Source organism: Carettochelys insculpta, chromosome 6 (assembly GCF_033958435.1).
Source record: "Carettochelys insculpta isolate YL-2023 chromosome 6, ASM3395843v1, whole genome shotgun sequence".
NCBI classification, from domain to species: Eukaryota; Metazoa; Chordata; order Testudines; family Carettochelyidae; genus Carettochelys; species Carettochelys insculpta.
The window spans coordinates 62,759,144-62,784,937 of NC_134142.1; the positions used below are offsets into that span (position 1 = coordinate 62,759,144).

The window sequence follows — 25,794 nt, forward strand, 5'->3', positions numbered from 1 at the left end:
GCCTACCTCTACTGAATGTCTAGGGTTTTCTCCATGCTGCTTCACAGTGCAAGATGCCAGAGGTGAAACTCTTGCTGGGATAATGGATTGTGCCATTAGCCCAAGCAGCAGCATATTTAACTTTTTTTTATTCATAGTCTTCGAAAGGACAAAGCTTCCCCATTGCAGCGCCCTTTGGTTAAAAAGAGCTGGTGTCTCATGGTAGAGTTGCTGGCTTTTTATGATATTGCTTTAGTAGCAGGTAACTGAGTACCTTGGAGAGCACATGGAAGCAAAATGGATAATTTGTGCATGATTGACACATAGCCAGTGGCACTGGAAGTAATTCTGTGGTGGGAGGGCTGAGCTGCACCCACTCCCCACACACCCAAAAACCTTTTTGTGCCCCTTACTGCCCCCGGCTAGGGGGGTCACACCTAGAATTGCCAGCTCTTCTGTGCCTATGTTCTTAGCTGAAGAAATAGAAGAACTGTGAGAAAGCCCATCAAATAGTGGAATTAGACCATGCAGGAACTGTGTACAGATTGAGTGTCTTTTTCAGCGCTCATCATCCCTCAAGCACTCACAGCATGGAGCCTAGTTAATCTAGGCTCCCACAAGAATGATGTAAATGTAGAACTGCTCCAGCTTTGCTAACCTGGGGGAGATTTCAGGCACCTGGATTGCCTTTTTGAGCTCCTACTCTCACTGTTTACAATGACTGTGTGAGACACCAGTGAAAAAATGATGGCCCCTCTATAGTCACTGTATTTACGTTTTTCAGTGCTATCTGCCTCAGAAAGCAGTAGGAAGGAGCTAGGAAACAAAAAGCATTAGGGACACCCTGCAACTCTTGAGGATAGTGACAATAGCATGAGTCTAGCTTCAGGAATTATTTGGCAAATTTTACGTAGCATACCTCTAACAATCAGGATCTAGATACTACAGTGTGAGAACAGGTTTTACCCCTCAAATAAGCAGATAAATCAACTGCCTGCATGCCATGTTATAGTATGATAAAATGGATAAAGCACATCTTTGTGTGTGTGTGTGTGTGTGTGTGTGTGTATATATATATGGGGAGAGAGAGGTGATGGTTAAAAATTTATATAATTTGTATATTTAGGAAACTACACTGCAATTTCAGCTCCACTTCATATCTGGGCACCAAGCAGTCAGGTGGGTAGGAACACCTCCCAGTGTGTCCTCAGGCAACCAGCTTCAAGTAACTATTTTCCATTGAAGGTAAGGACACTGGAAGCCCATGAGAGTTACTGGAAAGACACTGAGGCAACCAGAAACTGAAAAGAAAACTCCAGCCTTTGAAAACCAAGAAAGAAGGCAGTTTTTCCCTCCTATTTTGACTATCTGTAATGACTGAAGTTTAAAAACAAAACAAAACCACCACCCTGGAATCCTTTGTGAAATGGAAAAGGGTTGAACAGAAAACCTTTCAGAGTGTGGGGAGCAGCCTCGAGGTGGGAAGCTGTCTATGAATGCTGGCTCTTTCTGACAGATTGGGAACTGTTTTAAGGCCATAAGTAACTCATATTAGAAAAGAGGTTTTCTTTAATATGGCCACGTAAAGCATGAGGCTGTTTCTTCATGTTTATATTCTGTGCTTTCCCTTCCCATTTCCAATTTGATTCTGTGATTTTCCTATTAAATAAACTTTTTGCTTATTTTCACCTCAGGACAGTGTGTAGTGTGGATGTGTGAGTCAAAATTAGCTGATGGCCGGGGGGCGGGGGGGGGGGGGGGGGCTTGGTTTCTCAGCTTTGGGGGGTGACAAATCACAGGGGAAAAGAGTGTCATTGGTGTCACCCTGCAAAGAGTAACTAGCCTGGTGGGTGACATCTGATGCTTGTGGACTGGGCTACTCTTGGCAGGGAACTGAACCATTGCTCCATGGCACAAAGAGCTCCTAGGCTACAGGGCAGATGGCAACAGAACCTCTTATTGGTCTGAGTAGCCCCTAAATGTTATTCCCTCTTCTTCCAGATTGCTATACAGATGGAAATAGCTCTTTTATTTAACCAGCAGGACTGTTGATGCTGTGGGCACCTGTTAACTCAAGCCCTGTTAATCAGTCCCTACAGAGCTATTTGCACCTGGATGTCACTCAGTCACAGTTGCATCCTGTTATGTGCCGTGCTCATTTAGGCTGTGTCTAGATGAGCCCCCCGCTTCAAAGGGGGCATGGTAATCAGGGTGGTGGGAGATTACTAATTAAGCACTGCGGTGAATATGCAACACTTCATTAGGCTAAATCTCCCCCACGGCAACTTCGAAGTGTGAAACTTCAAAGTGCCGGCTTGTGTGTAGGAGGAGTAAAGGCGTGCAAGCTGGCACCTGGAAGGGGACATGGTAACTAGGGTGATGGTAGATTGAAGTGTTGAGGTGCATAGGCAGCACTTCATTAGGCTAATTCTCCCCTGCAGCAACTTTGAAGTTGAGGGCTAGTCTAGACACAGCCTTAGTTCCAGCAACAGTCCTCATTTCCTTCCCCACCTCTTTAATTAGCTTGTGCTGTCTGGCTCAGAGCTCCCATCGTACTTCTCTATGCATGCGTGTGTGCGTTTGTTTGTTTTGGGGCTGACCAGCTAGCTCCTGGGTTATACTCCATGGAGAATATAGAGGAGAGGCACCTGACATGAGCTATTTAATGACCATATGTGAGGGAGAACACAGCACCACCGATCAGTGTCATGCTGTTCACTTTCAGCTGTGATTGTGTAACAAGGCATTTCCCGTGAACAGTCCTCTAAGAGAATATTGCAAGGTTGTTCAGAAGAGTTGCCCACAGTTCACACCTCACCATCTTGAATATAGAGATTAAACACACAAAAATTCTCTCTCTATGAGAGAGCGAGAGAGAGCATGCATGAGAGCAAGCACCCTGTATTTCATAATCCTAATGATGAGAAAAACACTCTAGGAAAGAAACCTGAACACAGGCAGACCTATGGTATATGATCAACTAAAATAGGCTCCTGGGGAAAAGAACTAAATCCAAATGTATCAGGAAATTTCTAGAGAAAGTGAAAAAGCGGAGGGCTGGGTAGAGGACATAACAGGGGAGGGAGCGGTATAGATTGTGTGATACCATGGCTTTCCTCACTATATTTAAAAATTTATTTTCTTAATTTCAGTATTGTGCTTGTCACACAGATCAAGGCAGAACTACTTATTACCCATGTCTGCAGGGTCCTGGGCACAGGTGGAAGTTGGTGTCTTCATAATCAAATGAGCGTCTTCTGCTGATTCTCTGGGAATGTTGGAAGTTTCTTTCTCTTGCCTGACTTTGAAGGAGGGAGTTCTCCTGTCAAGAGATTGCACCAACAGAAACTCAGGGACTTTTCAGACATGAATTGAATCAGTAAGAATACTGAGGAAAAATTCAATCATGCAACCATCTCAAAAAGCAAAATAGCCACCAAACAGAAAAGATGCATTATTATTTACATATATACATTAACATAGTCAGTCAGCAATACAAAATAGGAGTAACTTGCCAAAAACCACCAACGTACTCACCTCTGAATGTGAAGGACAAATAACGTATCAGTAATTATTTTATCATCATTCTTCACAACTGCATAACAGATTTTGTGACTGGGCTTGAAATATTCTTAACAATTTTATAAGTCTGATACTAGTTACTAGGTTTGTGCTCCATCTTTTGGTCAAATAATTTCCCATTTATTGGAATGAGAACAAAATGAGTACATATGTGTACAGTGCAGCCGGTACTCACTGTCAACATCTATATAGAGAAGGATGTTCTTGTGCTTCAGACACTGGACTGGGATTCAGGATATCTACCTTCACCTCCTGGCTCTCCAGTAGCTTTCCTGTGTGGCCTGGGATAAAGTCACAATCTCTTTGTGCCTCAGTGCCTCACTAGTCAAAGTGAGGGGAATAATTCTTCCCTACCCCCAGGGGATTTGCAAGAATAAACGCCTAAAGATGTGTTGAGTTACTATGGTGATGGGTAAGGGCAGCCTGCAATTCTCTGGCAAAACCAGTGGAATTTCTAGCAATAACGTTCAAGTTCTAAGTTGGGTGACCAGATGTCCCCGACTTTATGGGGACAGCCTTGATACCTGGGGCTTTATCTTACAGGTGCCTACTACCCTCCCGCCTCTGTCCTGATTTTTCACAGTTGGTGTCTGGTCACCCTAGTTCTAACCATATTAACAGGCATGAGGTAGGAGTTGTCCTGCGTAACACAAGGAGCTGGACGGAACAATCAAACTGGTCTCTTTGGTTTCCATGATGCCACGTGTGCTTATAGCACTCTGGACACTTGTGGGCTTTCATGGCTCAAAGAGCTCATGAAGCATAGGGGCATGGATCCCTCCAATCCAACAGGGCTGTTTTCACATCACAACTTATAGGATTCCTACACACTCCACATGCAGCAGAAACGGATTTACACCATTGGCCAGATTTTCTTCCATAGAGATACAAACAATATGTCCAAAGGTTGGGTTTGGATTCTCAGAGTCACACTTGACTATGTAAAGAGGCCATTGTGCACCTAGTTATAGGTCATCATCTCAGGGGAGAAGCTGGATGAGTTTGTTAAGCACCACAATATGAAAATTGCTGTTAGCATTTCACAATGGTCAAAAATGGACTGAAACAAGACATTTACTACATAATATAGTCCAGGGGCTCTGTGCTACTGAAACAATGAAAACTGAGCCAGCCTTTTTATTTCTGAGTGTGAGTGTCTGGTTTCATCCTGAATCTGAGCACTGCCTAAGCACAGGCAAGAAGGAAATCAGACTAACGCTGGAGTGTACTTTCTCACCTGAGTAGTAAGCCGCTGCTGGCTTGTCTTTCAGCAGGCCCTCCACTTGGGAACCTCAAAGACCCAGTCTGAGGCCTCTCTGTATCTGGAGTGACTGGCTGTCTCTCCAGTATAGAAACCTGACTGCGGCCTGCAATGTCAAAGAAAGTACGGGAAACAGGCATGAATCAGAGAGAGAGGCAGTTGGTCATTCCTACAGCCACTGCATATTTCTCAGAGCTGCAGGTATCACTGCATTGCTGCCCTTTTTCATTACGCCAAAGAAGCCATCGCTGCTTGGGGAGGTTTTCAGTATAGGGATTGGACCTAGGAGGGAGCTACCAAGAGCCAAGGTCCCTGTCTACATGAAGGCTGGAAAGAAAAATTCACGTAGTCATAGGGAATTTCTCTCCAATCAGTATCTTGGCTCCAGCCACACAACAACTGAGAAGTTGTTTTCAAGCTCCCTTTGGGGTGTCTACTGCAAGGTTTCCATGTGTACCTCTGCTCTGCATTAAAAAACAGCAGCTGGCCCATGACAGCTGGCTCAGGCTCATGGGACTTGGGCTAAGAGGCTATTTTAATCACAATGTAAAGGTTCAGGCTCAGGCTTGGGCTGTGGCCTGGGCTTTTGGACTTCTGTTAGGTGGGCAGGTCCCAGAGTTCAGAGCTGGAATGTCAACATCACAATTAAGCAAGCCCTTTGCCTGAGCTGCAAGAGTGCAAATCAGCTGGCATGGGCCTTTCAGAGTTGTCCAGCTGCAGTATAGATGTTCACTTCTTGTCAGCTATCGAGTACCTCAGAGTGTACTGCTGTCTATAGGTGACACAGGTAAGCAGGGATCCCAGAAATTCATTTGCCAAAAGGAGTGGAAAAACAGGGAATTTGCATTTTTTGCAAAAAATGTTTGTTACATTTATTAATCCCCCATATGTTAATTGTGAGTTAAATTTTACCAAACATAACAGCGTCATTTAATACGCACAACCTCCCCTTCCTGGGGCTGATTTCTGAACGTGTTTTGAATGTTCATAATTAAATACATTCCAATCAACTGCTTCTCACACATGAAGATTACTCAGTAGTGTTTACAGGCTCGTGTTTTAACGCATCTCAAATTTCCTGTCAGCCTCCAGATCTGAGTAATTAAAGTTATGAAAAGATGCCAAAAACTTTAAAAATCACTGCTAAGGACTGAGCTTGGCAACGACAAATTTCACATTGATGGCAGTGTGCTATTCTGGACTGTGTGCAACAAGGGCATAAATTATGGCTGAAGGGAGACAATTGTCCAACACAGCATTTCCTAAACTTAAAACATTTGTATAAACCTTTCAGGACTTTGGCCTTATCAGCATACCCCAGCTCCCAGTGCCGTCCCAGTGCTTATCTCCTGATTTTTAGTCCTTTATTTTCTGCCGTGAACCCCTTGAAATCTTTTCTTGTACCACCGGCAGTGTGTGTACCACTCTTTGGGAAACAGTGGGGCAGTGTGTATACCACTCTTTGGGAAACAGTGGTCTAACACGTCAAAACTACTAAACATTATGGCTGCATCTACACTACGTTCCTGTTTTGAAAGAGGAATGAGGGAAATCAAAAATGCAAGTGACCTGCTGATTTGCAAATCTCACACCTCATTTGCATAATCTCTTCTGATCACGTATTTGGAAGAGATCTTTTGTAAAATAATAAAAGGCAGTTTAGATGGGGCTCTTTCGAAAAAAAGCCCCATTTCTGAAAGAGCCCAGCTTCCTATTTTGTTTGAGGAAGAAGGGTTCCTTCAAAATGTTTTTTCTTCCCAAAAGAACCCCATCTATACTATTATTTTTTTTCCAAAAAATCTCTTCTGAAAATGCAATTGAAGGAGATTATGCAAATAAAGCATGAGATGTATAAATCAGCACTTCATTTGCATTTTTGATTTCCCTTATTTGCATTCCTCCTTTGAAAGAGGAATGTAGCGTAGATGCAGTGAAACTGCAAGCAAAGAAACAATAACAACAGAGACAAACAGCAGGGCCATTGACAACAGTAAAGAAACAATGCCCTGCTCATTCTGTTAATTTTATTTTATTATGATTAATGGCACCTGTAGGCTTTGAACTTGCTTACAAAACATTAGCAGATCAATAAAACTGTTGTGTTCAACAGATACCTGGTAAATATTGTGGCTAGGGAAACTCAAATTCAGTGTAACTGTGGGAAAACATGGAGTTTTATGGCTTTTTAAGTAGAGATGTCTTTTTTTAATCACAGAAAAGTAGGGTCCCAGCTGATGAGACACTCAAATGTTTTTAAAGGACAAGTACCATACAAAGAGACAGTTTATGACTTCATGATGTTAGTTGCTCTTCCCTTCTCTGAACACTGCTAAACAATTACACCACAAAAATAGATGATCTACCTATAGCACTCCCAAGTGCCTGTATCCATTCATCCATCAGCTTCTGGGAAGGGGCTGCAAAGTAGTATTCTGCCCCATCAATCAACCTGTAAAGAGCAGGGATAGGAGAAAGGACATTCAAATCAGTCTCAACTTTTACACTATTGTCCGATTGAGAAAGGCAGGAATGGCAGTGTCTGCAAATTCCTACAAGGACTGCACTCTTTGCCCTACCACAACTTTTTCTGGGATAGTCTTGAACTAGTGTGGCCGTGGTTAGTTAAAACATTGCAGAGCAGTCATTTACATTTTATTAGCAGGTGTATGCATATGATTTACCGTAAACTGAAGGTGTTTTCTTTCCTGGCATAGTCAGCCAGCCTCTCACAGTTGGCACAGGCAACACTGACTGATAGGACTGTTGTTAAGTTCTGCAGAAGGAAGAACTTACAATGAATACCTGAACAGCTACACCTTTTTGGAGTCTGCCTGACCTATGCTTCGTCTGTGAACACACACTGATACTGTTATTCACACTATCACTAGCTCCCCCAATAGAAAACAACTATACAAGGTCCATCCTTAATGCAATAAAGAAATGGTACTTCACTGTATTTTGAAGGCATCGTTCAAATACGAGCGCGCACAAGAAATCTCAAAAGCCCTTTTCTTAACTTTACAGACAGAAGCTGCCTCCATCAGATGATAAGTTCTGACAAACTGATAGAATTACATCCCCTTCTAATCAAAAGGAAGTGTGTCTACTTTCCTATTTTTTAAAAAAAAAAAAAAAAGAAAAAAACCCTTGGATATTAGAACAGGAAGAAAACGAATGAATCTTAAGGCATGTTACCAGACAGATTCAAGAAACAAGTTACCTTGGATGCTTCCTTTTCATCATTGTAGAAGTCAAGTTTTTGTTTGTGGAGTTTTATGTAGTAGGTGTTCCAAGACCTCGATCTTGGCTTCATGAATAAAGAGGACAATAACATATAATCAGTTATAGTATTTGTAGTTAGATCAATAACATTTCTTTATGCAGTGTGGTGACAGAGAGATAGCTGTGTTAGTCTATATTCTATCAAGACAAGAAAGCAGTCAAGTAGCACTTTAAAGACTAACAAAACAATTTATTAGGTGATGAGCTTTCGTCACACAGACCCACTTCTTCAGACCACAGCCATACCAGAACAGACTCAATATATAAAGCACAGAGGTCCAAAAATCATTATCATGGTTGACAAATCAGAAAAATTGTTACCAAAATTGGCAAATCAGAAGAGCAGGGGGTGCAGGAGCAGAATGTGGGGTGGGGAAGTCAAAGAGTTAGATAAAACAAAGTATGTAAAGGAGTCCTTATAATGGGCCAGGGAATTGCTGTCCTGGTTCAAACCATGTGTTACTGTGTCGAATTTGAGTATAAATGAGAGTTCTGAGCACTCCCTCTGTAATGGAGTGTTAAAGTTCCTTTTCAGAAAAACACAGACTTACAGCTCATTAACAGAATGGCCCACTCCATTAAAGTGCTGGCTGACAGTTTTGTGAGTTTGGAGTTTTCTGTTTTGTGTCCATTCATTCTTTGTCAAAGAGTGTTTACAGTCTGTCCTATATACATGGTGAACAGTAACAGAGAGAGCCATGTTAGTCTATATTCTATCAAAACAAAAAAGCAGTCCAGGAGCACTTTTAAGACTAACAAAACAATTTATTAGGTGATGAGCTTTCATGGGACAGACCCACTTCTTCAGACTGGGATAGTGAGTCTGTCCCACGAAAGCTCATCACCTAATAAGTTATTTTGTTAGTCTTTAAAGTGCTCCTGGACTGCTTTTTTCTATATACATGGTGTGCGGGCATTGTTGGCACATGATGGACACAAAACAGACATCAAAAACTCCCAACACAAACCTGTCAGCTCGCACTTTAATGGAGTGGGCCATTCTGTTAACGACCCGAAAGTCTGTGTTTTACTGAAAAGGAACTTTAACAATCCTTTACAGAGGGAGTGCTCAGAACTCTCATTTATATTCAAATTTGACACATTAACATGTGGTTTGAACCAGCACAGCAATTCCCTGGCCCATTATAAGGACTCTTTTACATACTTTGTTTTATCTAACTCTTTGACTTCCCAACCCACATTCTGCTCCTGCCACCCCCTGCTCTTCTGATTTGCCAACCCTGATAACAATTTTTGGACCTCTGTGCTTTATATATTGAGTCTGTTCTGGTATGGCTGTGGTCTGAAAAAGTGGGTCTGTCCCACGAAAGCTCATCACCTAATAAATTGTTTTGTTAGTCTTCAAAGTGCTACTTGACTGCTTTTTTATTTCTTTCTGCAGCTTCTAGTCATGCAATCAGGGGCTCTGACCTCATAAGCTCTCTTGAGCCAAGAATGGTCAGCCTAGGTTATTTCCTAAGATACTGTAGGAATTGATTTTCGTGATTCCATAAGTGAATCCACATAAATCAGCACTGACCTAATGAAACACCCTGGCGGAAGCAGGCACTAAATGGTTGTGTCAGCTGGCTTTCCATGAAGATATGAACCCAACATTCTATTTCTGCTCACTGAAGATGTCTTTCACTTTCTGCAACTGGGTGTTGGCTGTAATGCACTATCCAGGTTTCAATTTTGGTAATTACAATTTGGCTACAGCGGATAGTAAATTCGTCACTGCTTTCTAGTCTGAGCTCTTGCATAGTGTTACTCAGTGTGTGTGTGTGTTTTTTGAAAAAAAGTAGAGGAACCAGTACTCAGCTGGCTCCCCAGCACAGGGCTGCTGGGGAAGCCTGCCCCTCTCCAGTGAGCTGCGGCTGGGGCTGCTGAGGTGCCAGTACGCAGGACTAGCACAAAAAAACACTGGTATTACTGAGCACTTTTACTAAAGCAGCTGCTCCTTTCCTCCCCAGAAGGTGACACATCTGTGGAGCGCTTTGGGACCTGTTTGGGTGGATGGTGACATCTAAATGTAAAACAACTGGAAGTCCTGTGGCACCTTATAGACCCGCTTTGCCCACAAAAGCTTATGCTCCAGAATATTGGTTAGTTGATAAGGTGCCACAGGACTTCTTGTTGTTTCTGAAGATACAGACTAACTCAGCTACCTCTCTGATATCTAAATGTAAGACATTATTGCAGGTTGAACCTCTCTAATCTGGCACCCTCAAGGACTTGACTTGTGCCAAATGAGAGAATTTGCCAGATGACAGGAGGTCAATATTGTCTAGCAGCATTACCAACACCTCCACTGCTTCCTGGGCTCTTAGAAGACATTCAGACGTAAATGAGAGCTAGATGACAGCACAGGACCCTGAGAGCCAGCACTGGTGGCTGTAAACAAACTTTATGGTGCCATGGAAAACTTGGCTACACCCATGATAAGTGGACATTCAGCTGATTAAAATCATTCCTGGATTATGGATTTTGCTGGATGAGAGAGGTTCAACCTGTATTTTATTGTGCCAAGAGCTTTTTGGTGACTGAGGGAGGAAGAGGGAATAGGTATGGTAGATGTGAGGAGACTTTGTTATGAATTCATTCTATTTCTTACTTTTGGGTGCTTGGGTGAGGTGAGAATTCACTAACATAGTTCATTTAATTTGAGGGTTCACCTGTGTATCTTTAACAGGGTATCACTAGATTCAGTTTTGTATAAGAAAGAAAGACCAAGTGTGGATCTGACACCAACTGAAGCCAATGGGAGTTCTTTCACTGGCTTCTGTGGGAACTGAATCAGGCCCTTATTTCCAAGAGCCTCACCAGTGTAAATGGTTCAGTCACCCAACTCTTGAGGTTCTGTAGCTATGTGGTTATAATGCAAGGAACACTAGCTGAACATGAAGTGAGACCATATGAGCTTACCTGCTTCCGTCCTGGAAGGAGCTGGTCTCTCTTTTCTAGGAACCCCTCCATCATCTGGTGACCTGCAGAAACCTGAAATACACAACATTATAGTTCCACCCTGAAGAAGTGTCAAAACTTCAGACACAACTGTGCTATACATCCCAAGCAGGGGCCATTGTTTTCCTGTTAGCCTTTGCCTTTTTTATGTTCCCAGGAACTCTCTGTAAATCTCTTTCACAAATCTAAATTAGTGCCTGAATGAAAAATGTTTCATGCCTACTCCAAAGAATCTGCTCACACCGTTAGCTTCCCCACACTGTACCAAAGGTTTTTTTTTTTCCTAGTCTACACATCACTTACATGGAGTGACACTGCATTTGTGCAGTGCAATATAATGTGACTATATGGAGCAATCTTAGCAAGAATGGTTTTATAAAACGATAGAAGAAAATTGCCGTTTTTCTCAAAATATTTCACTCTGGTTGCTGTCATCCAGATCCTGCCTCATGGTTGGGCCAGACATCTGACTGGCACTGTGTGGTAGAAGGGACTGCTGGAGGAAAATAACAGTTTTATGGGTTTGGATGCTAATTTGCATTATTATAATTAAAATGGTTTATTTAAAAATTAATGTCCAAAGTATTTTATAATACATATTCAGTAAAGTCTTTTAATATATTTCTGTAATACTTTATTATGCTGTTCTGGCATGTCTGGGGATCTGTATCATGAACACTACCATTTCAGGTACTCACCAATAATTATAATAAAAATCAGCTCCTTAAAACTCCTCTTAAAGGTCCCTCTCAATGTCTTCCTATATCTGCTAGTACTGGTCTGTCCAGTTACTGTAGATCGTAAGTGCGATTCTACAATAAACTTTAACTAGTTGACCTAATTCTCTAAATAATCTTCAGAGGCAATGTATCTTCTCCTACATAAGTTCCTCCATTTCATTTATCATACTTGTTGCCTTATTTCGTACTTTACGCCTTCTGTTGTTACATTTCTGCATTCCAGTAAGGTAACAAAACCAGGACACTGTATTCCCAATGTAATCTCTCAGTGTTTCCAGGAATGTTATGCATCTGTTTAATGATTTATGTGCTATAACTCTCTTAAAACAAAGCAAGCGAACACCCTGCTAGCTTTCTTTATTGCTGCTGCAAAAAATAATCCTTTGATTGTTATTTGGCAATATGTGTTATATCATCATCATTTAGCATTCAAAAAAAAAAAAAAAAGAGCAGAATCATACAGAAACTGATAACAGAGGAAAAAAAGCAACCCATGAATTATAGGGGGTACAAGTAGCGATAACTATAGTTCATGTTACCCAAAATTTTTTATAAAATTAACCTGTTTTAATATGCTTGTACCTTTAATAAACTTTAACAATTCAGGCTGCAATTGTTGATGCGGTGTGGCTGCCTGACACTGAAGCTTTTGGAAAAATGTCAATGAAACCAGTTGAACTAGTCTCAAAATGAGGTACATGAAAGATATATTGCCTTGCTCATTTTAAAAAAAAAAAAAAGACTGGGACTTAAGTAAAAAAGTTTTAGGAGGTGGCACAGTTGGAAAGACTGGAACATGGAGCCAGGACAGGAGGGTACAGGCAGAGAAAATAGGACTGAAAAAGTGGGTTTCACCCACCAAAGATCATGACCTAATAAATTTGTTAATATTTAAGGTGCCATAGGACTGCTTGTTATTTAGGACTGTATTGTAATGGCTGTATCATGCTTGAAAATATTAGATTGTTAGCAGAAAATGTAAATTTCACCATACACACATCAATCAGAGGAGAAAAGTTTTCCATTGATGACTGAATTTTACAAACAGGCAAAGTAGGAAAAAATATGCTTAACAACTTACTAGTCTTTTTAAAGAACATCACCTGGTAAATTTTGAAATGTGATGAGGGCAATTTGTATTTTTATGGTTATAAAAGAATATGCACAAAGGGGCCAGATTAAAGTTGCACAAACCACCTTTATGTGAGCTGGAGTTAACTGAAAATTTTCCATAGAATCAGGTTTTCACTGGAACACACAGCTTAGACAAAACAAACATGTTGCAGGAGTATATTAATATGGTCAACATTTTCTATGGAAAGTTACTGAAAGTTACTGAAATTTCAATTTCATCATTTTGAGATGAACTGACATTGAGAAATGTCACAATTTCCAACAGGATGGAAATTCCATTTTTCAGCCAGCACTAATTCTGGCATTTTTAAACTTCTGAATGCTTAGTTTGTGACTTCAGCAAAGGTTTTTAATATGCTTTTTAATGTAATAGCACATGGAACTTTTACTGTTAAAACTTTTTCTAACTGGCTGCATACTTAAATGAATATTCCTTTTGTGTATCGGTTTCCTTCAGTCTTACCCAAAACCCCAATGTGAGTGCAGTCCAAATCAGGTAGCTACATGCAAAATGTTAGTTTTGTACATAAGGTTGTCTAGTTTGGCACTCACTTTTTGCAGAAGCAAATGAGTGGTTTAGTTGATGCAACTAGATGTTTCAATAGTCAGAAGTTTGGCCCTGTTCCTTAATATTTGAATTTTTTCAATTAAGTTGGTCTATTTTGAATGCTACTTGTTATTTATTGAAGTGAAGAGTGGTATATGACAAGATACATTTTCTGGGACATAAATTCAACTAAAATGTTACTGGACAAGACTTAACTGAACAATTGCTTCTTGGAGATTAGATATCATTCCAAGAATGCACAAATACACCAGTCAGAATAGAGGCTTCTTGGTATTAGAGGAAAACCATTTTTGTGAGCCCCATGCTGCCCACAGGCTATATTTACACTACAGCATAAAGTTGATTTTATGGCAGTTAGCTCAATTTTGCAATGTGACTGTCTTCACTGCAAATACTATTAGGATGATTTCAAAGCACGCTAAGGTCAACTATCTTGCATCGACTAGCCAATGCATCATAATGCCAAGTTTGAATTTAAGAGGTTGAATTAATGCTAGCGTGGAAACTGTGTTTCTTAAAATCAACTTTATTGGCCTCCAGAGGTGTCCAACAGATATCCCATGATGGTGCTTGTTCTGGCCATTTTTACCTCTGCTGCTCTCCAGCTGTGCAGGAAGTAGGTGACAGGAAGCCCAGGAATTTGAATTCCTTGTCTTTTTGACCAGCATGGATAGCACACCTCAGGAGCCATCTTGCCTTCATGAGTAGTCAGGGTTCTTCTGATCCGAGTTCTCCAGGTCACAAGAGAGCTCCAGTATGGAGTCATAACAAGATCCTGGACTTCATTTCTGTTTGGGGAAAGGAATCAGTGCTGAGCAGACTGCGACTCAGCAAGCAAACTGTGAACATTCATGAAAAGATTTTGCGGGGCATGATCACAAAAGGTTACTCCCAGGATGCTCAGCAATGCTGGGTGAAAATGAAGGAGCTCCAGAAGAACTATCATGAAGTCCGAGATGCCAATGGGTGATCTGGGTCATCTCCCAAGATGCGTTGGTAGTATGAGCAGCTGAACTCCATTCTTGGGAGAGACACAACCATGCTTCCTGATCTTAACTGGGACTCTTCCAGAGGCTGCACTCAGGACTCCGGTGGGAGCTGAGAGGGGGACAGGGAGGCAGAGGCCAATAAAGAGGAGGATGCCAACAGTTATCAGCAGGTGTCCGATGAAACTGATCCTACTAGGTTGGAGCTTTTTGTCACCCTCGACTTTGAGGCAGTCTCCCCATTGACTCCTGAAGCTCTGGGGTCCAGCAATGGTGCAGACGGCTCTTCTGGTGAGTATTTTTTTTAGAATGCTACAAGTGGATTGCAGCTGGGTTGGGGTAGAGTTCTACTTCTGTGGAATGTGTTTTTTAAACTGCTACAAGCAGGCTGTGGCAGGTGCAGTAGATCTATGCCCCTTACAGCAGCTTGTTAATATTTCTGGGGATAGAGCACTTATCCTTTTCGGAGACCTCCATAAAGATCTCAGCCAGGTACTCTTAATTTTCACACAAGGTTTTTGGGGAGGTCTGACTTATTGCAGCTTTCACAGTAGCATATCTTGCCATGCCAGGCAACCAGTAAGTAATCTGGTTTCACGGTGTCACACAGCATTCTGGCAAATTATCCTGCCTTGTGCTTCCACAGTATGAACATATTTTCTTTTTCACTCTCCATTATGCTTAGGACCCTGATGTCTCTTTTCGCAACCTAGAAGCAGCATGGGAATTTTGATTAGTTTTTCACACTGCTCCCTGGCCACTTACATTTAAATCCTCTGTCTCCCGTGTCCATGTGGCTGGCAGGTTCTACTGCCCTTCTTCCCTCCCACGACGCTGCTGGCTTTTTCCCTGCACAGGTTTATTGAGCCATTGAGAAAGTTTTTTTCTGCACTTCACAGTTTACAGCGATGACCCTCCCACAGCCCAGTATGGGGCTGGCGGGCTCTACGGACCCTGCTCCCAGATACCAGCATGTGCAGAGAGGGCTTTCCTTGCTTTAAATGGCCTTTTCCCTGCAAAGGATTGATGAGGAGCTGATGGGAAATTTTTTACCCCATGCTTTACAGTTTACAGGGATGACCACCCGCTCCCAACCTGCCATGCGGCTGCCAGGATAAAACTCTCCCCCAGCGTCACACAGCTGCTGGGCTCTGTAGACACTGCTCCTGGACACTGGCATGGCCAGTTTACAGGGCTTTGTTTCAACCCCCTCCCCCTATTCATAAGATGCCAAGATCTTAGCACGTCTACAGTGAAATGGTCTGGATAAGTAATACCTTCTGTTCTGCAGAGTTTGATACATTGCCATCTGTAAGAAGCCAAAAGTGGCGTTGGAAAACAAAAGTTGCAGTGATTGTCAAACAGAGACCCATTAATTCTATTGGTAAGCACTTTGTGTTAAATTTAAAAATTGTATCTAAATTTCGACCTTCACAATCTACAGCAGGCAGTATCAATGGGGGAGACAAGGTTGCTATGATGAGGAGAAAGAAAAGAGCTAAATATGACCTTATCCTGCAGCCACTGGAGAAGGCTGACAGGGAGAGAACCAGAGTGATTGCTAACCAAAAGTGGACACAGTGGTGGTGCCAGAACATGCTGCAGTGTCACCAAAGCATTCTTGAGTATAGGAAAGAGGATTCGTCGAAGCGCCTGATGGTTCTGAAGTAGCAAACTGAGATCCTGCACTCCATACTTGGGCTGCAGAGGGACACTCACAACAGGACTCATTATGTGGACTCCATACCCCATTGCCCAGCCTCTCTTCATTATGGCTTGACACCCCCCGCCCCCCCGTCATTGAGGTCCCAAAATGTTGGGGGGCCGGTAGGGCAAGGATAGTCTTTTGCTCCATGCCCAGGACCTCTCTACACTGCAAAAGTCTCATATTCCTTCTCCTTAAACTCCCCCCACAATAAAAAGAATGTTTTTAATGAAAACCACAGTGTTGTTTATTGGTTCACATGAGGTTGGGTGCAGTTGGAGGTGCTTTCATAAAGGTCAAGCACACATCACTGGGAGGGAATGGGGTGGTATAACAATAGTTAAATGGAGCAGAATCATGGGGCTGTCGGCTCATCCATAAGGGTATTTTTCAAAGCCTCCCTGATTGCCATTGCTTCTGCATGTGCAGTGGTTAATGCCCTTGCGTTCAGCTGTGCATTAGCTCTACTGGTGGCATCTGCCTTTGCAACCAGACTGGCATGAAATTATCCCTCTGATTCGCAAATATCACGGAAAATACAGCACGCTGTAAGCATGGTGAGGCTGTTGGTTTGGAAAAGGTCCAAATGGGCCAAAAGGCACCTGAATCTGGCTTTCATATGGCCAAAGGCACATTTCACCGCCATTCTGTATTTGCTCAGCCTGTAGCTGAAGCACTCCCTGCTGCTGTCCTGAGTGCCTGTGTATGGCTACGTGAGCCAGAAGAGCAGAGGGTAAGCAGGGTCACCCATTATCACTATGGGCATCTCTATGCCACCAACCTTGATTTTCTGGTCTGGGAAGAAAACCTCATCCAGGAGCTTTTTGTACAGACCTGAATTTCTAAAGATGCACTCATCCTGCACCTTTCCCAACCATCCCACGTAGATGTCAGTGAAATGACCTTTGTGATCCACCAACGCCTGCAACACGATGGAGAAGCAGCACTTGCGGTTTATGTATTCTGAGGCCAGGTGGTACAGGACCATGATGGGGATGTGGCTTCTATCTATTTCTCCACCAGAATTAGGAAATCCCATGACAGCAAAGCTGTTCATTATGCACTAGACATTTCCCAGAGTCACAGTCTTCTGCATCAGACGTTGATAGATTACACTGGGGCTACCTCCGTCACCATGGACTCCAATTCAGGGTGGACAGATCTACAGTGATTTCCCACTGACAGGTAGCTGTCGGGCATTGCAAACTTCCACAGAGCAATTGCCACTTGCTTGTGAACTGTCAAAGCAGGTCTCATTCTGGTATTACTGTGCTTCAGGGCAGCAGATGGCAAATCACAAAGTTCCATGAAAATGGCTTTGCACATGCAGTTATGCACCCAGTGGCGGTCATTCCAGACCTCCACAATGATGTGGCCCCAGAAACGGTGCTCCACTGTAAGCAATGCATCCAGGGCAGCCAGCAGCTTTGCATTCCTGTTCTCCTGTTCTTCAGAGTCATCCGCCTTCTTGTCCAGTTCGTTCTCCCACTGACTTTATTTAAATAACTACTGCACAACACCGCAGGCAGTGGCCATGACACAATGTGCAGCAGCTATAAGCTGTTGAAGATTCATGCTAGCGCCTTGCAATGGCGTGAGCCAAGGACAGACTTTGGGAAAATGGCTCAAAAACTAGTATAAAATCAGCTGGGATGGCCATTTGTTTTCCAATGGGGTCGGGGTGAGTGCTTTGCATTCTGGGATGATGACATCAGACACCCACAAGCACTTGCGGTGCTTTTTTCCCCATAAGCCACTGGCACAAAAACCCAGATAGTAACAGACACTCTGGGATGGGTAACCACAATGCATTGCTCATGCAGTTGAATGTAGGTAAGGCAATGGAGACACGCTAAGTTGACTTTCTGCACTCAACTTTTACTTAATAAAATCTGCTGCTAAAAAGCTGACTATTAAATTCAACTTTATTTCGTAGTGTAGACGCAGCCACAGACTAAAAGAGAGTGAGAGAGCATGAGACTACCACTAATTGCTATTTTAGGTAACAGTAATATCTATAGAAGTGAGGTACTTAAAAAGGTTCCGTAGACTGCAAGCACACAACAGCTTCACATCACTATCCTTTTGGATAATTTATAAAGTATATTACACAGGTATATCAACCATTTCTTGCTGTTTGGATCCACTAGGGATGTATGTGCCTACAGTCAATCTTTGCAGTTTGCACGCATTGGTTAGTGAGATATAGGTCTGGACATTGCTTCAACCATGTAGCCATAGAGGTTTTGTGAATGTCAACATACTTACCAAAAGTTCCTTATCTGACCTCTCAAGAGAGGACATGGACCGTGGAAAATGTGGAGAAACATCTAATGAACTTTGGGTAGAAGAAATCTTCTCAACTTTTATTTCCGGGTTAGTGATAGGGTGAGTGATAAGGGTTTTATCATGGGGTGATAGGAGATCCTTGGAATATGGTTCCAACAAATTGCTGGCAGATTGTCTGTTTACTGGACTGGAAGGTGAGATGCTTCCCAAGGATGTGACTTGCAGGCCCATCAGTTTTGGTGCAGGTTTCACATTAGTTTCACTGAGCGTCCTCACAGCTTTTGTTTTTCCATTGATGCTGGATAACATCTCCAGATTTTCCCCACACTCCAATTTCTGGAATGCCTCTGTGGACTTTTGAACTGGAGAGACAATAGTTTCAAGAGGATCCCTTACGGTGAGGCTAGGTAAGGAGGAAGGAGATGGTGGCTGTCTGGGTCTCTTTATCTCTATCAGCCTTGAGGGTGGCATCCTTCTGTCTGAGGACCTCTTTTTCAGAGATGGGACCCTAATGATCGTCGCTCTCTCTTTTTTCTCATTCTCCTCTGTATCAATCTGCTTCAGTAGCTTCATTTCTCTCTGAAAAATACAAGGTTACATGTATGACACAATCTATAAGTATACATGAAAAGTGAAGTCAAGATTCCATTCAGGAGCATTTTCTACTGGTATTGGTCTTTATAAAAGGGTATCTGACGGTGTAAGGCCCACCTTCTACTATGAATTCCCAGACCTGGAACAGTTAAAGTCTTGTAATCCAAACTGTATTGTCTTCCTCTTCTTCTCAGAGGCTCTTCCTATGCTCACAACCTTCCTTGCTGCCCTCCTGCTCTCAGTAGAAAACCAGCTACCAATTCTGGTCTCCCTGGCATCTTCCCCAGTCTACCTAGTCTTCTGTAAACTTACCTTCTGCTCTGATTTTCCCAGCAGGTCTCCTCTTAATTACCTGATCCTTTACCAATAATCTCCACATGAGGTGAGCCGAGTTTATCACTGGAGCAGCTGAGCCCCAGCCTTCTAAAAAGGCCTCTCACCACCTGACAATCCCCCATCTCATTAACTAATCCATTAGTCTTCTCTCCCCTCCACCTTTGTCTTCCTGTTCAGCTGCTCAAACTTCTCCTCTTGGGCTGCAAGCATCTTCTCAAAGTCTTGGTGTTTCCTCATCAGTTCTTCTACATCGGACACTGAATCCTGAATGGAGAAAAATTAAAAACAGAGACAGGAATCCAATGAAAAAAATTAACTGTTTCTGAAATGACTATGACAGAGTTATTTTTTAAAGGCAAATGTATGTATCTAATCCCATAACTCCCTTTAAAATTAATGGGAGTTTGGGTCGAAATCCGCTAGCTGGCTTTCAGTCTCAGCCACCCCTTCTAAAAGGAGTGGTCCATGGGCTGAACATGGCATATGAAAATGAAGGCTCAGCTGACAAGACTTCTTTCCCCTATCTGCTGGCTTTGTTAGCCATCAGACCCTTGGCATGAACCCTCAGTAAAGCTCTCACTGGAACACAGGATTTTTCATACTGAGACACTCTTCTGTAAGGGTCACCATTCATTTAAAAATGTTCCAAGTCATGTGAAACTTCCCTTTCTTCTCCCTCTGTGTTGTGGAATACAGACCCTGAAATATCACCACCAGCATGGCTTGCATAAGCACTTGATTTTCAGGGGGTATCCTGGCTGCTACAGCGGAACCAGTGTTACCTAGGTTAAAGGCCTGGATTAAAGTTTATACCTGGTGCATGGTTTATTCCTGTCTTTCCCCCTGCCCATGACCACTGCAGGAATTCTATCACTGATCCTCTTTTGCCCCATGCTTTAGGCCCCCATCCATAGGTGCTCTAACTAGAGGTCGGGGGTGGGTGCTGCAGCACTCCCCGGCTTGAAGTGGTTCCCATTATTATATAGATGGTCTACAGTCTGGTTCAGGGGTCCTCAGTACCCAGACTAGAAAAATTGTTCCATCCCCCTGCCCCCCATACCCAAGTGCGTGGCCAAGGCATCCCAACCCAGCAACCATAATACGGTCACCAGAGAGAAAAAAGCTGTGGATGCTGATGAAAGAGTAGGGATTTCTGGGTCATGATGGAAAAGCCATCTACACAAACACCCTACTCCCAAGAGAGGAACAATTACTTCTCTTCAGATCAGGCTCTCTCCCTCATACAAAGGGGTCAGAGCCTTCTTCCGGATCCCTGACTAGGCTAAGGAATAGGTAGAAATTCTCCCCAATCTTTCCCCTGACCGGCAACAGGTCACTACTACTTTATTTATTGTTTCTACCCTACACTAAATCCTTAAGAAGGACATAACACCTACCCTTTCAGAAGCTCAAAGGTGCATTACTCAGCCACCAATGTTTAGACTGTGCTTAACTTACAACAGAATCTCTTGGGGTGGGGTTCCCTGAGACTGCACACAATTCAAGTAATCTGCCTACACAAAGAGACAGCGTAATACATTTATTCTATCCTTACTCACCCCGTAGGTAGGGTCTGAGAGAAAGTTCTCCTTGGCAGCCAGCCATGCTTCAGCTTGCTCCAGCTCTCGCCGTAGTAATTGGATCTCCCAGTTTTCCTCACACAGCTCCTTCCTTGCTTCCCAGCTCTCTCTTACCTTCTTCATTAGCTCTGACATCTCTGACAGCTTTTCCTCAATCTAGGGAAACAACATTTACAATATAGGGACATAAGAGGCCCTGTCAGGCTTTCATATGATGGCCATCTACATTATAATCTGACCATGTGATCCATATATGACCTCCAGAGAACTTTGTGGCCCAACCTAATTTACAAAGGAAGTTTGATTCTGTTTTTTCCCTGCTTGAATTAATTTAGCCACATCCTATATTCCATATCTGTATGCTTATTGCAGGTATGGCAGGAACAGTATTTTGCTATATATTTTTCCATGGCCATACTTAACGCAGAGGTTACAGTAAGTAATTTGTAATACTGAATTAATGACAAATTCCTCTGGCCATAGCATGACAACACTGATTTATCTTCTAATACCAATGGAAAACTGTCTTGAAGAGTTGGCAGCAGAGTGCAAAACAAAAGGGATCTTTCATAAATTTCAAAGATTCCTCTCATTTTGTGATTTCCAGATCCATTTCCAGTCTCAAGCTAAGCTTGGAATCATTGTTATGACCAAGTTCTGAAGTTACATCTTTAACAGGATCACAGATTCTTTTTCCAAGTTACTTCTCACCCTTTTCTCCTTTGTTAAACTTCTGAAGAATTTCACGTTCTCTGAAGCATTTACAGACATCATTCACTTTGTCTGGCACTGCATTGCTTTCTATTGTATCCTATTTCTTGTCATTTGGACAATAAGATTTAAAGGAAGGTACTCAGTGGTTTGAGCATTGGCCTTGTAAACCCAGGATTGTGAGTTCAGTCTTTGAGGAGGCCATTTAGGGGCCTGGGACAAATAGATTTAAAAAAAAAAAGTCAGGGATGGTGCTTGGTCCTGCTGAGAGGGCAGGGGACTGGACTTGATGACCTCTCAAAGTCCCTTCCAGTTCTATGAGATATGTGTATCTCCATGTGTATGTATTTGTGTGGGTCGTATTCCCCACTTTATAGTGTCCTGTAGACCTATAGCAGAGTGTAAACCATCATCAAAAATATTTTAGTCTAGATATTGCTGAAATTTTATAGGTTAGCTTCAGAATCAATTTGGAAGGAGAGGGACAACTCTAAACGGGGTTCTACCTTTTCGGGTCTTTATGCAAAACTTGTCTTCATTTTTTAATATTAAAGACCCTGCTTTTTCTACCTAACTTCTCTGTTTTAAAGAGCAGAGGTATGTGATAACCACCAAAAGGCATGGACTCGCTGAGGGCTCTGAAATTTAAGTCTTCATCTGAACACTTACTGAATGTCCTATATATCTGGCAGCTGATTAGCATTTCTGGCAGTGACTTCTATAATACTGTAACGAAGGTATTTCCATAGCTCAGCCCCATGTTTTTGTATGTTTAACCCATCATCAGCATACCTCCATGGACAGAAAATGTTTGTTCTTCACCAGGTTGTTGCCTGCCTGCTGCAAATCTTCGTATTTTAGCCACTGCTTCTCTATTTCACGCTTATACTCTTCATGGTGCTTGATTAGCTGCTCGGCACCAAGGACATCACTTGCTAGTTCCTCAGATATCACCAGTGCATGCATCTCATTGGCCCAAACCCTAGCAAAAGAAATCCAAAGGAGTCAGTGAAGTCTGGAAGTGGCTGAGGCTAAAAATGGAATCACTCAAAAACACTCAGACACAGCCACAAGCTTATGCACCCACACTGACAGAGGCACAGATGAACAAGCTCTTATATATAGATATCCACATCCACATGCACATTGATACACGCAAAGAACATACACTAGCACATACACATATATGCAGACATACACTTGCCCCATCAATACTTACATGATACTTATGGAACAAACATGACATGCGTTTAAATAGAGGAGGGAATCATGCAATGACATGCACTGAAGATGACCTACGGGCTACAGTCACAATGCTTTTATGCCCGGGGCATTTATATCTGCATTTAAACTTTCACATCCTGCCATGCACAGGAGTCCTTAGCACACATCCAGGGCACACATGCATGAAAGGATATTCCAGGAGATAGTGAGGCAAAACCATGTACCTAACAGGTCCACAACCTCAAGTGGTATAAAACAAGGTAGCTCCATTGATCTCCAAGGAGCTGAGTGACAGCAGCAGAAGAGGTAACTCATAGCAGGATATCTTCAGTGACACAGTCTCAGTCACAATACTCCTAAACCAAAGCCACATTTGTATTCATGGGGAAAATATACTCTTAGAACCTGAGAGAGCTAGTCAAACATTTTCTGATGAAATATATTTTTCATGAAAAATGCTGTTTCACTGAAATGGAAACATTCTCCAGAAACATGTAGATGTTGAAAAACACAGGTTTGGAAAAAATCGTAATGGAACACTTTGATTTCTTTTGAAATATATTTTATAATGTAACAATTAAGAACAGACGACACTAAAATGAAACAAGCAGTCCTGTAGCTCCTTAGAGACTAATACATTTACTAGGTCATGAGCTTTTTTGAGTAAAACCCAGTTCCTCAGGAGAAAAATACCTGAAAACCCACTTCTGAGGGAATGGGCATTACCCACAAAAGCTCATGACCTAATAAATTTGTTAGTTTCTAAGGTGCTACAGGACTGCCTATTTGTGGACCTACAGATTAACACAGCTACCCCTCTCACACTATTAAAATGAAATGTTTTGATTTCATCGAAATGCTGTCGTTGACCCTAAATAGAATTGTTCTCATGGGAAATTTCAAAAAGCAGTGTTTTATTTGGATTTGGAACAAAATATAGTTTAAAAATTGTGGAACTTCTTGAAAAATAGAATTTCCAGTGCCAACACAGCTCTTTTACTGATGCAGAAAAGAAACAATGGCATGCACATGCAAGCAATATTCTCTCTCTCTCTGCTCCCCCACAAAATATTTCAACTTTTTTACATGCTCGAAATAGCTGTGCTAGGATTGCTTGTGAAGCGGCTGTGCTGACTCTTAGACGTGTGAGCAATGGTGTCTGTACAGCTACATAGAGGACTGATGTATTCGGATGAGAGGAATAGACTCTACCCTTATGTCAAGTAAATCATGTTTGGAAATTAAACCCCCGAGTACTGGGCTACCCAACCTGCTTGATTTACTAAGACACCAGAGGTCTTATGTAAGTTGTTCAAACTGTGGCAGGTTTGTAACACTGTGCTGAAACAGAGTGATATGATCCCATGTTCTAGACACATACATTATGTCATAGGTTCATACTAATAGGGCTGTTTCTGCAGCCAAAGTATCTCTTCTCCTGTACTGTGAGGTCAACTCTGGCTACTGAAGCTGAAAATTTGCTTCACAATATCACATAAGGGGAGCTGCAAGCAAGTTGCAGAGAGACAGGGGAATGGATGGCCTATGCTAAGTGTCTAATTTAGAAGACTGCATCGGCGAAAACAAAAATAATGCTCCATTGCCGGACAAAGGCCCCTACACTTACATCAGCTCCCTGCAGTCGTCGAAGTACACCTGCACCCGTTCTGCCTGTCTCAGCCTCTCTTTCCTCTCCAGAGCTTTCCTGTTCAGTTTCTCCCAGCAGTCGTCCACCTCTTTGAGCCTTTCTAGTATGTTCTCCCTGGCCTGAGGGTAGAGGCAGCTGAGATGCCGAGCTTCCCCTTGGATCTGCACCAGCTCTTTCATGATGGCAGCAAGGTCTCTCTGGAACACAGAAACAACCGGTGACTATATCAAATTGGGAACAGTAGGTTCTCCTCCAGGACTGACACTTCTGGGAAATAATAATGAAAGCAGATCTCAGGCTCTTCTTGACTTTTAGGTTCCTTCTACCCAATTGAGCCCACAGAGTGAGAAGGTACTTCATTACATTTCCCACTGCCAGTTCTCTTCCAGGAGTCACATCCATTCACCATTAGACAAGCTTGTTTAGAGCCATCATGAAAGCCACTACAGTAAGGAGGAACATACTTTGGGTGTCTCCCTCTTTGGGCCAGCAAAAGCTGTATTTTCCCAATACAAAGGATGTATATTTTGAGAAGGGGTCCAGGATGGAGGGATGGGTCAAGCTAGTCTGTAAAGCAGACCAGTGATACTGAGGCTGGCTTTCATGTACCAGGGAAAAAACAGGGTGAGGATTAAGAGAGAGAAAAAGTCAGTAAAGCAAGTGTGCAGCAGTCCCCCAGCAGAACACCACGTTTCCAGAATTAAACCTTTTGTGTTTATTTTGAGAAAGTGCTGAGAGGAAGTCCTGCATGTTCCGAACACACACCAACATTCCTTCCCCATCTTCACAGGGCCTCAGCTGGATCTTAGAGATCATTTCAGTTTTTCTGCTCTCTGACTCTTTTTTCCCACCTCTTGCTCATTCGTCTTAAACATCAAAGATACCGACTGCTGGCTACAGGGATTATCTGCTCCCAAACTAGAACCTGTCAACACCACGGAAGTTAAAAATAAGCAGTTTGGGTACAGCAAAATCTAGGCTCACCATTACCCTGATGATGAGTGTTACTTCCATGGGACTAGCATGGTTTAAGGAGCAAGGAGTCATGTGGGACTTTAGAACCGCAATAAAATATCAGGATCCGATGGCCTCTTTTCCAGCAATGAAGTGCCGGTCCCAAGAGATCCCAGCCATTGGCATTGCAGTGCCAGGGTCTCCTCATCAACATCACACTTAGGCTTTCACATTATTTGAGCTTGGATTGGAATTTA

General features: G+C 42.6%; 1 protein-coding gene across 1 annotated transcript in view; it reads right to left on the bottom strand.

The window, feature by feature from the left end:
• The window catches only part of SPTBN5 (spectrin beta, non-erythrocytic 5), a 153,780-nt gene that overhangs the window by 1,627 nt on the left and 126,359 nt on the right, over positions 1-25,794 (bottom strand). Inside the window, exons 57-67 of the mRNA XM_074997660.1 lie at positions 24,563-24,780; positions 22,504-22,693; positions 20,980-21,156; positions 19,580-19,684; positions 18,470-19,069; positions 11,030-11,101; positions 8,043-8,129; positions 7,504-7,595; positions 7,186-7,271; positions 4,799-4,928; positions 3,174-3,301 (exon numbers count right to left, since the gene is read on the bottom strand). Of these exons, the coding sequence (XP_074853761.1) occupies positions 3,174-3,301; positions 4,799-4,928; positions 7,186-7,271; positions 7,504-7,595; positions 8,043-8,129; positions 11,030-11,101; positions 18,470-19,069; positions 19,580-19,684; positions 20,980-21,156; positions 22,504-22,693; positions 24,563-24,780 (1,885 nt within the window). The remainder of the gene's footprint in view (positions 1-3,173; positions 3,302-4,798; positions 4,929-7,185; positions 7,272-7,503; positions 7,596-8,042; positions 8,130-11,029; positions 11,102-18,469; positions 19,070-19,579; positions 19,685-20,979; positions 21,157-22,503; positions 22,694-24,562; positions 24,781-25,794) is intronic.